General features: G+C 40.8%; 1 protein-coding gene across 1 annotated transcript in view; it reads left to right on the top strand.

The window, feature by feature from the left end:
• AMPD1 (adenosine monophosphate deaminase 1) overlaps positions 1-13,323 on the top strand; it is a 50,775-nt gene extending 37,452 nt beyond the window's left edge. Inside the window, exons 12-15 of the mRNA XM_018571418.1 lie at positions 2,390-2,510; positions 10,905-11,078; positions 12,183-12,293; positions 13,098-13,323. Of these exons, the coding sequence (XP_018426920.1) occupies positions 2,390-2,510; positions 10,905-11,078; positions 12,183-12,293; positions 13,098-13,256 (565 nt within the window). The 3' untranslated portion in view covers positions 13,257-13,323. The remainder of the gene's footprint in view (positions 1-2,389; positions 2,511-10,904; positions 11,079-12,182; positions 12,294-13,097) is intronic.
• Positions 13,324-14,263: the final 940 nt, after the last annotated feature.

The raw sequence follows: 14,263 nt of genomic DNA, 5'->3' as shown, positions 1-14,263 counted from the left end.
GAGACTGCATGCAGTACTTTTCTGTTTTGGTTATTTTCACCTGCTGATTCTGCCAGTAACATGCTTCCTACCCTAGGGTGACAATGCTCACACACCGTACCATATCAGGATAACAGAAACAGGACAAGACTATTGAAACATCTCCGTCTTCTCAACTTTATAACATAGATGGGAGGAGTTCTATAGTTCTCAGAACACTGCAATTATTGTGAATAAAGCATAGACAGAGGGCACAAGAAGTTGTTCATATGCATGCATTTTGTTTTCGACTGAGGAGAGATGGAGGACAGCAAGCAAATAACCCAAGCACTGACCTAATAACATGGAATCAAGATTGAGTGGCCAAACATAATTGTTCTACTATAAGACTGGTTGCTTAGGGTGTCTGTCAATTTTCAATGCTACTTATAAACATGAGAACTGTTGGCCAGAAGGAGCAATGGTGTGCGTACCATTGTTTTTGCTGCTGTTACATAGGTACATAGTTACATAGTATTTGAGGTTGAATAAAGACATTAGTCCATCAAGTCCAACCTATTAGGATCTCATTCTAGGAGTACCTGTACCCCTGTATATTACGGTCCCTTAAGAAATCGTCCAAAAGTTTCTTAAACAATTCCACATTATTTGCTGAAAATACCACCTGTGGCAGTCAGTACCAGACCCTAACTGATCTAACTGTGAAGAACCCCCTTGTGCTGGAATTTTTTTTCCACCAATTTTAGGTTTTTAGGTTTTCTAGTTTTTGTAATGGAGTTAATTTTAAACAGTTTATCGCTAATGTTGCTACCACCATTGAACATTTTGTATATGGAGATCATATCCCCCCTTAATCTCCTCACCTCCAATGTGAACATGTTTAAATTTAGTAGCCTTGTCTCGTAGCTCTGGTCCTCCATACCCCTAATTAGTTTGGTTGCCCTCCGCTGGACTTTTTCCAACTCAAGATAAAAACAATAAAGAAGGCGAGCGCACTACCGGTGGGATGATTAGAGTAGGGTTTGGGTGAGCGAGCTACCCAAACAGGGAGATGGACCCTGTACACAAATATGACAAAAGCAGAAAAGGAGCGCTACAACCCAGAGATTTTGTTGTTTAAAAAAGGATATAATGCTTAAAATTAATAATAACAAATTTGAGACTCACTGTTGCATTGACGTGGCAATGTCCTGCCGGTGAAGGGTGGATGGTGCTGTCAGCATGGGTCACAGCCGACTTCTGCAGCTAGACTGTATGAATATTACAATGGGCTTGGAGTATCTAGTTTAGCTCCCCGGTATTGGAGGAAGGTTGGTGGTGCCGGCTGGGGGGCTCCTGTGGCTGGAGCACCAGAAATCTGCCGTCCTGTAGCCTTGTTTGTAAACAGGCTGTACAGTGGAAGTGTTCGTGCCGTCCTATACCGTGGGAATTCAGCTGGCCAGGCTGAGAACCGTCGGCTGAACGGAAGCGAGAGTGCCGCTCTATAGCGGTTTGAGAACTGTCGGCAGTCGTTGTGACAGATCGTTGGGGAACGGGCACAGGACTTGAGGAAAGTGCGGGTTGTCTCGCTGGGTGATGTGAATGGCAGACAAACAGTTTGGCTACGCGTTTCGAGGCACTGTGCCTCTTTTTCAAGCCCAAAGAAAAATTGTCCCAATCAAGCTAAGGGTGTCCAGGCAACAGCGGATGTAGAAATAAGACAGAAACAGTCTTTGGGGCAGCCTTTTATCCCTTTCTCCTAGAAACCCTTCTCCAAAAATAACACTGACATTCAGAATTGGCTTGGGACATCTGACTTCATGAAATACTGCTCCAAATCTAACGTAATTCAAACTTCAGGCTCAACTCAAGTCAGAACCACTAATTTTAACAGAGATTTCTGCAATGGCAAGACCTACAGCATTAGTTTGTCAAGTGAGTGGAGGAGATTGCTTGGAGAACTTCACACAGCTGAATCTTAACATGTGATATGGGCATTTTGAACAGTATATTCAGTATTTGCACAGTCTATGGTGATCCCCATATCTGTAGAGTTATGTTTGTGTTGATAGCAACTGAGCAGATTAAAACATTTCCTGTCATATTCCAAATAGATGCTTTATAGGCAATGGGGAGATCTCCTAAGAACAGTGGATGTGTATGTAGACCACAAATATACAATGATTTCATCTTGTTTGTCAAATAATCATATTTTTACATTGAATGCCCATCACAAAATCCAGAATCTACCATCTTAATAGTAATTTTAAATATTATCTAGGGTTAATGAAAAAAAGAACACTTTAGGAAACGTATTTGTATATTCATCTTGTGAATTTCAATAGCTTTACAATTCATAGTGTGGTTTATCATTCTTGTTGTATATAAATATAATTAATCTATACTTATGCAAGCATCACTTTATTTGTAGGGAGAGAGGAATGAACACCTTCCTTTTCCGTCCTCACTGTGGAGAGGCTGGTGCTATCACTCACTTACTGGCAGCATTCATGACAGCAGACAACATCTCTCATGGTTTAAACCTGAAAAAGGTACTTTTTATCAATTATTAAAATAAATGATTGCATTTAAACAATATTCACCACTTTGAAAAAGATTTCCAAAAGAATCCACGTGTGTCTGTGGGAGTTAGAGCACATTCAGTGAAAAGTATGTGTGAGGTCAAGACAACAAGATCTAGCCTGCAATCAGTGTTCCAGAGTCATGCTAGAACAGAAAAGGGCCTTCCTCAAACTGTTGCCACAAGCTTGTAAGTGCATTGTCTAAATTACTTGTGTATTAACCTCCCTGGCGGTATTCCCGAGTGTGGCTCTGGGTTAATTTTCCGTACCAAAAGCGGTAACCCTGAGCCACACTCGGGATTGCACAAAAGTGTCACTTACCTTGTCCCTGCGAGCCCGATGTGTCCTCTGCTGTACACGGCCGGTGCCGGCATTCGGCTTTCAGTTTAGTTTTCGGCGTCACAGCGGAGGGTGGAGCCGGCGGGAGATTCAAAAGTGAAAACATGACATTTACACAGAATACAATGTAATCTGCTATAATTACATTTATGTATCAAACCATTTCCCTTCAATTTTGTCCCTAGAGCTTTGTCCAGTGCCCTGTGTGCACTTTTACTGTACTTTCTGCCCGGAAACTTGAGAACGTCCATGGCATCCGAAAAGCATCCCTTTAGGTAAAAAGCGGTTTTAGACCAGATAGAAAACAGCGATAGTAAATTAGAATCACTTGCAGAATTGAGCGATAGCTATTCGTTGGGAAATTCGTCATCAGCCACTGAAAGTGACGACAGCGACGATTCTGCGACCGAGCTCAGTAATGTGCGAACTTGGTACTCAGGCAGTGCCCCCAGAATTCCCATTTACTGGACCATTTTTTTTATTATTATATTATAGTTTTTTATAATTATTTAGTATATTATAATTTATGATTTCGTGTTTCAAACTTTATCATACCCGGGATGTCTACTGGACTCTTGTTTGGACAGATTTAGTGAGTTATTCCTAAGATTTACTAAGAATTACAGGCCTACAATATAAAACAACAAATTGCCATGAAAAACAATGTACCGCTTTGGCATGCTAAAATCCTGCATAATCAGACCGCCAGGGATGTTAACACTCACTGGAAACACCTGAACTTGTAGTGTACTTCTCCATGTTACCTCTACTACCATTGCATTTGAATTCACTGCAGCCTGGGGCACTGCCTTTGCTATGGGATGCCCCAGTTACTACTAATACATGCAGTGATAGAAGTACTACTATAGAGCCAGAAGGATACTATTTATTTCTCTTCACTGTCAATTCTAGCAAAGCCATTACATTTTAATCAACATCAGCCCAATTATTATTTCTGATTGCTGATAGATATATTAGATACTCCTGTGATAATGTGGGTACCCATGAACATTTAGTTCTCTGACTTCATTTTGTTAAAGCTGAACTCCAAGTATACCACTAAATACGCCTCAGAAATTGTGTTTTACCTACAAGCCCAATTCAAAAAAAGTTGGGACTCTGTATACAATCTACATAAAAACAGAATGCAATGATTTGTAAATCTCATAAACCAATATTTTATTCACAATAGAAAATAGAAAACAAATCCAATGTTTAAGAACATACACCATTTTAAGAAAAAAAATACAGTAATTTTGAAATTGATGGCAGCAACACATCTCATAAAAGTTGGGACTGGGCAACACAAAGCTGGCAATGTAAGTGGTACTAAGAAGGAGGAACCAGAAGAACATTTTGCAACTAATTGGGTGAATTGGCAACAGGTCAGTTATATGAATGGGTAGAAAAAGAACATCACAGAGATTCAGACTGTCTACCAATATGTGAAAAGTTGCTCTAAAAAGTGTTGAACAATTTCAAAATAATGTTCCTCAAGGTAAAATTGCAAAGACTTTAAATATATATTCATCTACAGTACATAATATACCAAAAGATTCCAAGAATCTGGGGAAATCTCTGTGCACAAGGGACAAGGCAATTTGGGCCATTATTTACTGTTAACACTAAACTGATGAGCGGTAAAAGCTTTTAAAGCATCGCCTATGCCCAATTTTAGGTATAGTAGTTTTTTTTATTACACGGGCGCGCAATTTTAAAGCTTGACATGTTTGGTGTCTTTTTACCCGACGTGACCCCATCTTTTATATTTTACCAAACATTTGGGTAATAATACATGTTTTATAATATAACATAGGAAAAACTTTTTTTTTTTAAATTCTGTACATTTTTTAAAATTATATAATAAAATAGTAAAAATATTAAATACCACCAAAAGAAAGCTGTATGTGTCCCAAAAAAATGATATAAAATTAATTTCAGTACAGCGTTGCATGACTGAATAAATGTCAAAGTAGCACAGTGCTGAATACTGAAAAATGGCCTGGACAGGAAGGGGGTTTAACACCCCCGGACATCAAGTGGTTAACTGGCCTGCCTGCAGCCCAGACCTTTTACCAATTAAATATTTGGCGCATCTTGAATTGAAAAATATGGCAAAGAAGACCCAGGACTGTTGAGCAGTTAGAATCCTATATCATGCAAGAATGGGACAATATTCCTCTACCAAAACTCCACCAACTGGTGTCTTCAGTTCACAGATGTTTACAGTGTTGTTAAAAGAAGAGGGTGAACATGGCCCCGTCCCAACTTTTTTGAGACCTGATGCTGCCATCAATTTTACAATTACCTTATTTTTTTCTTAACCATCTCCCGTCCGCCGAACGTTTAGAAACGGCCAGAAGGGAGCCTTCTAGCAGCGGGTGGCCGTCTTTAAACGTCTCTCGGACACGAGCAGGAAACTGCCAGAATTTGAAACAGCCAGCGATGGCTATTTACACACAAGCAGTCCGGCGTCTGTAAAGATGCCGGATCACTTGTATGATACACCTCTCTATGCCACCCCCCACCTCTCCTTGCTGTCGCCGTCCCCGCCATTGCTGCAATTCAAGGCATCTAATCCGGGACCGGCAGTGTGGTTTCCGTGCACGGAGAACAGAGGGAGATCAGTACACGATCTCCCTCCACTCTCCTCCCCGTTCTGTGAATGCAGGAAGTGATGTTTATAACATCACTTCCGCATTCAGTTATCACTCCCCGGCTACAAAAGACGTAGAGAAGCTGGTGAAGCAGATCTCTGCTTCATCAGCTTCTTTGGGGGTCCCTAGGTGACATTAGGGGTCTTAGAGACCCCTGTTGTCTCCATAAAGAGGACCTGTCACTGTAACTTGATATCACATAGGGGGCTTCTTAGCCCCCTATGTGAAAACAATAAAGTTAAGAGTAGAAAAAAAAAAGTTTAAAAAAAATTGGTCACAAAAAATAAAATGTACACACACACAAGGAAAAAAACCCACACATTTTTTTTTAAAGTCCACCACCCCCACAAAGATGCGCAAAAATGCAATGGGTGCACCTTCGCGCAAAAACAACAATTGTGCCCATTACGCCACACTTGTTACATATCATCGCAAATGTCAGAGTGTGAGCAATAATTTTAGGGCCATCAATCACTGTTTACACTAAACTGATGAGCAGTAAAAGCTTTTAAAGCATCACCTATGGCCAATTTTGGGTGTGGTAGCTTTTTTTGTGATTTCTCGGGTGTGCACAATTTTAAGGCTTGAAATGTTTGGTGTCTATTTACCCGACGTGACCCCGTCTTTTATATTTTACCAAAAATTTGGGTAATAATAAATGTTTCCTTGTACTTTTTGTGATATATAGTAAAAAATAAATCCCCCCAGTGGTGATTACATACCTCCTAAAGAAAGCTCTATCTGTCCCCAAAAAATTGTATAAAATTAATTTCAGTACAGTGTTGTGTGACGAAATAAATGTCAGTCAAAGTACTGGAGCGCTGAATACTGAAAAATGGCCTGGCCAGGAAGCGGGTGCAAACACCTTAAAATGGTTAAATGGTTAAAATGGTACATTTTCTCAGTTTAAGCATTTAATATGTTTTCTATTTTCTATTGTGAATAAAAAAGGCTTTTTGAGATTTACAAATTGTTGCATTCTGTTTTTATGTAGATTTTACACAACTTTTCAGAATTGGGGTTGTATTTTTTTGGGGATAAAATAATGTATTGTTTTACACAATTAGAACACAACAGTGCATGCTACTTGTTCCCAACATTATGGGCACCAGGCGTAGCAGTGCATGTAACAGCACAGTAAACATTAAGAAAAATTAAATTAAAAAGGAAGGAAAACAAAAAAATGAAAGAGAGTTATCCTGCACGGGGAAACTTACTACAGTACAGGTGAGGGAAACATTTCCCAACACAGCTCACTTGGCAAAACTGGCATCACACAGACATACCTGCTAAGGGCTCGGTCGTGACAGAAGAGCAATAAAGAGGTGAATCCAGTAGTGGGGCACAGGGCCTCCCGGGCCTAATGGTATAACAGTGGTTCAAATATATCCAGGGCTCTCCGAGAGGGGCAGCAAGCCCTTCTCAGGCTCATGCATCCATGTCTACTGCAGAATTAGTGCATTCTAGCCAGCTATCCCACACTTTATGGAATTTTTCAGGGCATCCCTTGTGGGCATACGTGTCCTGGTATAGAGGTAAGTTGTCATTTACTAGTTTCTTCCAGAAAGACAACTCCGGCGGGGCAGGTTTCTTCCAGCACATGGCAATAGCCTTGCGGGCATAAAACAAGGTCAACCCTACCAGCGTGCGTTCAGACCTGGTCGGAGCTACATCCTCCACCAGGCCCAGAAGACACACATTCGGTGACGGTGTTAGTGGTAATGAGGTGACCCTCGAGATAAAGTCCACTATGGAACCCCAGTAGGAGGTAATGAGGGGGCATTCCCAAAAAATTTGAAAGAAGTTACCCTCTGAGCATGTTTATTTCATACAGGATGGAGAGATGGATGCGTTCATTTTATGTAGGTGGTGCGGGGTGAAATAGGCTCTATGAAGGATCTTAAATTGTACCATTCTGTCCCGTACTGCGACTAATTGTTTAAAGGGTGTATCCCAGATCTCCTCCCAGTCCTCATCATCCAGGCCGGGGATTTCCACTTTAATTCAATTGGCTTCAACAATATCTGATATTAATTTTATGTTACGCTTTGCCCAAAAAGAGGGATCAGGGATTGTGTAGAAGTGGGACAATTGGGGGTTATTCTACAAAGGGGTTTCCGGGGAGATATCCAGGGCGTCTCTGGAGCACCAGGATAATCCCATGCGCCAGACTTTGATGGTAGTGCGCATAGAGGGGGTAAGAGGATAGGGGGCTCTCGGTCCTCTATACAGTATAGTAGGCCAGTTAGTGCCTCGACTGAGTTCAAGATGGCAGCCTCCAACATGACAGAGGAGTTGTTAACATTAGCTGAGAGCCACCAGTTGGCCGTGACCATTTGGGTAGCAAAGAAATATTTATAAAAGTCCGGGAGCGCTAGAGCACCCTGGAGAGTGGGCGCATTAGGGTTGTGAGTTTATATCTCGGGGGCTGAGGACCCCACAAGAAGGAGGAGACTAATTGATTAATTTGATGAAAATAGGATTTAGTAATCCATATAGGGGAATTACGAAAGATATATGTCAATTTGGGCAATATCTTAATTTTCACTAGATTGATCCTACCCAGTAGGGACAAAGGTAAGTTCGCCCATGCCTTCAGTCTCTGCCTCATATCGCTCAGAATCGGGAGTATGTTCAATGTAAGGTACTCCTGAGGTGATGCGGAGATTACCACCGCAGGTATTTGAATGAGTCCACCCAGGAAAGTTCAGTAACAGTTCTGGGTACAGACCTAGCATCATCATCAATGGGGAACAGTATAGACTTATGCCAATTGACTTTTAGACCTGATACAACTGAGAATGCATTCAGAACATCCAAGGCACCCTGCAATGAGGGTCCCGGATCATTGAGGAATAAAAGCATGTCATCCACATATAGCGCCACCCTCTCCTCCAACCAGCCAACTCTAAGTCCCCTAATATAGGGGGATGTCCGTAGAGCTTCAGCTATGGGTTCCATGGCCAAGGCGAAGAGAGTGGGCGACAGCGGACAACCCTGCCGAGTTCCCCTGCAGATAGGGAAGGGAGCTGACAGGTTATTCCCAAGTTTTATAGAGGCCACAGGACCATTTTGTCCAATATGGCCCATAAGTAGGACCATTCCACTGTATCGAAGGCCTTTTCTATATCAAGAGACACCACCCTGGTTCCGCTATTAACATGGGATGCATGCAAGTTTGTGAATAGTCGACGCAATTTAATATCGGTGGATCTACGGGGCATGAAGTCAGTTTGGTCCGAATCTATCAGACTATCCATCAGTTGATTAAGTCTTACGCTAAGGATCTTGGTTAGAATTTTTAGGTCACAATTAAGTAGGGCAATGGGCCTATAGGAGGCACAGTCAGTCGGGTCTCTAGGTGGCTTGTGAATCAAAATCATATGAGCCCCGGTCATGGAGGGCGGCAGGCACTCTGCCACTAGACAGGAGGCATACATCTCACATAGTCTAGTGACCATTAAACCTGCATGCGTCTTGTAAAATTCCATAGGGATACCATCCGGGCCTGGTGTTTTTCCGTTAGGAAAAGAACATATGGCTCCTAGCACCTCGAGTTCTGCTATAGGCCGTACCAGAAAACTTATTTGACTGTCTGATAAACATCCCAAGGCTACTGAGTCCAGCAGAGACCGCAAGTCCGGAGAATGGGCATGCGTCGGTAATGAGGATGAATAAAGGGTGGTATAATATTCCCTAAATACCTCAAGGATGGCATCTGGGGAGGTAACAGATGTGTCCAGGCCAGAGTGTAGCTCAGCAACTACCGTTTGGGGCCAGGCCGCCTGGGATAGCATAGCCAGCAGACGTCCATTTTTTCCCCCAGTTTCAAAAAAATTCTGTTTACGTTTGTATAAATCAGTTCGCGTTAGGTCCGCAAGATGCAAGCTGAGTGTGCGTCAGTAGTGGGGGAGGACACATACCTAGAGAGACAATCCGTTTCTGCGGCTTGGAGCTCGACCCTATGGGCGGAGTCCTCCGTTTTAATCGCTTTCTGGAGGGACATGTAGTCACCCCTCACATAAGCCTTGAATGCATCCCACACAACAGCGGGCCCCGCAGTGGAAGCGTTTTGTTTCCAATACTTCTCAACAGAGGTCGAAATAGCTTCCAGAGCCAGAGGGTGAGAGATCCACATCTGCACTTTTTAGGTATGTTGCGAGTATGCCACATTGAAAATAGCCCTGGTTAGTTAATATTTTATGCAATTTCCAGTAAAATAAGTAATGCATAAGGTTCAAAGCTTAGGCATGTAAACTACACACATAAAATATGCAGATGTGAAAAGCCTGTTAGACATTTTCTACAGCTAGTCTTGTGATCCTGTCAGATTTGCCAGACAACATACCCATTGCATCTACCAGATTAGTATTATTATTAATAATAACAACAGCATTATTATACAGGATTTATATAGCGCCAACAGTTTGCACATTGCTTTATAAAATGATGGGAGACAGTACAGTTGCAATACAAATTTCAATACAATAGGGTTCGGAGAGCCTTGTTTGTGAGAGTACAACCTACAAGGAGGGGCAATCAATACAAAAAGTAATAATTGTGTAGGATGAGCTAATGGAAGAAATAAAAGGACAGTTATTGTGTGGGGGTGGGATAAAGGTAGACAGAGTAGGAGATAAGCGGACAGATTGGGGTAAGCAGTTCCAGAGGATGGGAGAGGCTCTGGATAGGTTCTTGGGGTGAGCATGGGAGGAAGAAACAAGGAGCTAAAGTACAGGAGGTCTTGAGAGGAATGGAGAGGACACTTTAGGTAATATTTTGAGATTCATGACCCCAGTTAAATACCCACCTTGCTAATTGAACAGTGAAGGAGCAGCACTTTTACAAGGTCATCCCTATGTTGACTTTCTTCTCTACCAGCATACTAACTGCCAGTATATGAACACTTTTGCAGAGCCTAATTGGCTTCTAATAATTTCCCTTCTTCTCCATGTCTAAGTGCTACTACACAGGGGATTGCAGGAGAGGGCATATCAAGACATATTTAGGTAATATAAAAATGTATTTTTAATAATACATAACTGGGTAATTGGTGTGTTTTGGTATGATTGGAGTTCAGGTTAAAAGTACTGCGATGATGGCAGTTAAATTAGGCCTTCCGCAGCAGGTGTAATGTACATAAAGCTAAGCATTGAAGCTAAATTAAATCTGTTTGCTGTTCACAGCAAAAATGAGTAATACAGCATCAAAATTCTGCAAATCAATGCATTACCTCAATGCAGGTACCAAACGAAAATTGGGGTTGCTATGACAGTAACTGGTGCAATTTAGGATTTTTTATTTTTTATTTCTTCTCCTGGTGTCTGTTGTTTTTGTTATGGATCTGAAAATATATTTCATTTTCTAGAGCCCTGTGCTGCAGTACCTATACTTTTTGACAAAAATCCCCATTGCTATGTCACCGCTGAGCAACAACAGTCTGTTTTTGGAATATGCCAAGAACCCATTACTGGATTTCCATGAAAAAGGCTTGGTGGTCTCATTGTCTACAGATGACCCTATGCAGTTCCATTATACCAAGGTAAAATATGCTTCAATGTTTCTGCTAATGTTTTTCTTTTCAGTGTTAAATATGTTCTTAAAAATGCAAGGACCAGAAAAAAATCTGTAACTTTATTACTGCGCATAAATACATTCCTGACATGTCACATTATACAGCAGTAATATAATTTTTCAAACAAATCTGCACCTTTTATTAAAAATAAGTCTTTGAGCTCTAGCTTGGGAACTTTGCCCATCTGTCTGCTGCAGGCAAGAAGTAACACTTGCTCAGTCTTCTGTCCCCTAGTAATCACACTACAACATTGTAACAAGTCACAAAGTGAGAGGCTGTTGTGAGTGCTGATCTATGTTTTCACCTATTCACACCTAGACATGTGATAATGCTCAGCATTGCACCATACCACATAGCAGTGCCAGTGCCCATTCATTTTCAATAGCATGTCTTATTTTCAGTCTGTTGTGGTGCTTTGGCAGCCCATTCAAATAAATTAGTTACCTTGTCGTAATGCGTGCCCTAACACGTATGTGTTACCACACTACAAAGGGACTGGATAGTTGTTTATGGACCCTCTGACATTTGTAAACACAGCTAGGAACAGCACAGACACCAAGATTTACATGACCCTATAATCTCTGAGCTAGCATCTCAACCCAGGCTGAAGATGATGATTATATGATGCATGAACAAAGATTGTACCTTCCTTCTAAAGAGAAAGGCAGATAAAAGCATGGAAGGAAGAGTTAACCAATGGCTGCCTATCTAATAGACCTGATAGGCAGTCCAATGGCCAACTGAAGCAGCACATGTGGCAGACTGACTACGCCTGACAACTGACTATTTGCGAGGCAGCTTCTTAGCGTTATCAGTCTGCAACAGAAAGTGCTGTTAGTGACATTATCTTCAGGTAAGAAACTTTGTAATAGATTCACAAAAATTGATTTGCTTGAAAAAACTATATAGAGAGTTGATGTCAAACATACTAAAAAATAGATTTTGTGTTTTCATATACTTTAATTTCTACACTAGTGCACTAGTGTAACATACAATTGTGCTTGTATACAATTAACCTAACTCAGAATTTCAGCCAAAACCAAGTATGAATCTAATTGTTTTGGTCTACAGGAGCCCCTTATGGAGGAATTTGCCATTGCTGCCCAAGTCTTCAAGCTGAGCACCTGTGACATGTGTGAGATAGCCAAGAACAGTGTGTTGCAGTCTGGTATGTCCACTGAGGTATGTGCTCATTTCTTTAAATCAACCATTCCCCAAATTATTTATCTTCTGAGCCACATTTGAACATAGAACATGAATGTGAGACACTCTGATGGTGACAGTTAGCTTTCTAGAAGACTTTCAAGGTTGGCCATTATTGGACACCCTTGCACAAGCCTTGTATACCCTTGTGACATTTGATTTTTTTAATAAACACTCTAGAACAGGGGTCTCAAGCTCAATTTACTCGGGGGCCACTGGACACATTTTTTAGTCATGTGGGGGCCGCTACTATATACGGTACCAGTGTTAATGTATGCACGTTACAAGCTGCCTAAGTAACAGATGTCCTTTCTATAATACATTCATTTAAAAGTTAATTTTCCAAATCTAACCTTGGATGTCTTTATACATACCAATTAAGTGAAATCCATACATGACATTTTTTTATAACATTTTTAAAAGTTACATTATATACATATATCATTTTCTTGTGGTGGGTGCTGGGCGTTTTTACTTCCCCATTGTATTAATACATTTTTTTTCAAAACTGTTACTGTTACCTGATGGTGTAGCTGTACTAGACTAAAATGAGGTCTGATTTTGGGTTTTAAGAACCACTGAATCACCAAAAATGAAAAGGCTTTTGGTTGGTATGGGTGCCTTTAGGTATGTATCTAGCATGCTATACTGAAGTTATCACCCAACAAAACAACCATGAGGGAAGTCCAATGTTCACCTTTATTTTAAGATACCATGACAGATTTATATAGTAAATAATAAAATGTACATTATAATTATGTTTCATGTATTTTATTTGTCCAGGAAAAGGCACACTTCCTGGGTAAAGACTATCATAAGGAAGGACCTAAAGGAAATGATATTCGCAAGACTAATGTTGCTCAGATAAGGATGGCCTACAGATATGAGACTTGGCGCTATGAGCTCGATTTAATCCTCCAAAGTCTAAAAACAGCAGAATAATTAACTCTGTTGCCTTTCTGACCTATTGCTGAGGACATTTCAACCACATGCAGAGAAATATCCTTGCTGTATAGTCCATGTCGTTAAGGAATACATGACCTGTGAGCTTGAAACCAAGTGAGAATGGAATGATGGTTCATGCATTACACTCTTTGCTCTAGAAAATGTTTCCTACCTGAGGAATACACATGCAAACACAGCATATATACAGTAGATTTATTTAGTCCATGGATACATTCTAGAATATATACAGCTGTTTCAGATTTTGCATAGATTTACCAGTTACTGTCCACTGATAGAAAATAATGGTAACAGTTGTATTTTGTGTGCATAGTTTGTATATTATTCATACCCTATACATGTGATTGATGACATGTGCCATCCACTAAACACCTACATCACAAACTTATAGTCACAATTAGCTAAACATACAGAAAAATGTGCTGTCAGCAGAGATTTTTAAAAAGTACAGTACTGTATACTGTAGACCTGTCAGGATTGGAAACAATGCAGAAGCCTGTACTGTTCTAAAAAATGGATATTGCACTGTACAATGCAGTTCACAATGATGTAATGTAATGCTTGATCATCATCACTGTACTTTAGGACAGTCTACAAGGGAGATATTGATGGCTGTGTAGACGGATGATATCTCACGATGCTACTGCTTTCTTGAGTGCACTTGCAAAGCTTGCATTATTTAGGCTGGGTAATATAGTTTCAACTTAGTGATTTTGTAAGTTGTGTGCTGGAAACAGTTTATGTAAACCAGCAGCAGAATGCTAATTCAGACACCCAGAGGTACCAACACGAATCCTCATTTATGTCCTTAACACCCTAGGAGCCCCTAAATCCCTTGCACTTCCTATAGGAAGTCAGTTATTGGCCATGCCCTTTCGTGAGCCTCATTGGCCATTCATCACATCTGTGGACAAATGGCAAAGAGTGGAGGTTGTGGGTCTAAGTGCCAATTTTCTACTTGCTACTGTGAAATCTGTTTCTTTTTA

The sequence above is a fragment of the Nanorana parkeri genome, unplaced genomic scaffold (genome assembly GCF_000935625.1).
Source record: "Nanorana parkeri isolate BGI_ZX_2015 unplaced genomic scaffold, ASM93562v1 scaffold1752, whole genome shotgun sequence".
In the NCBI taxonomy this organism is placed as follows: Eukaryota; Metazoa; Chordata; class Amphibia; order Anura; family Dicroglossidae; genus Nanorana; species Nanorana parkeri.
The sequence above is the reverse complement of the archived record's forward strand: the minus strand, read 5'-3'. Positions and strand labels throughout refer to the sequence as shown.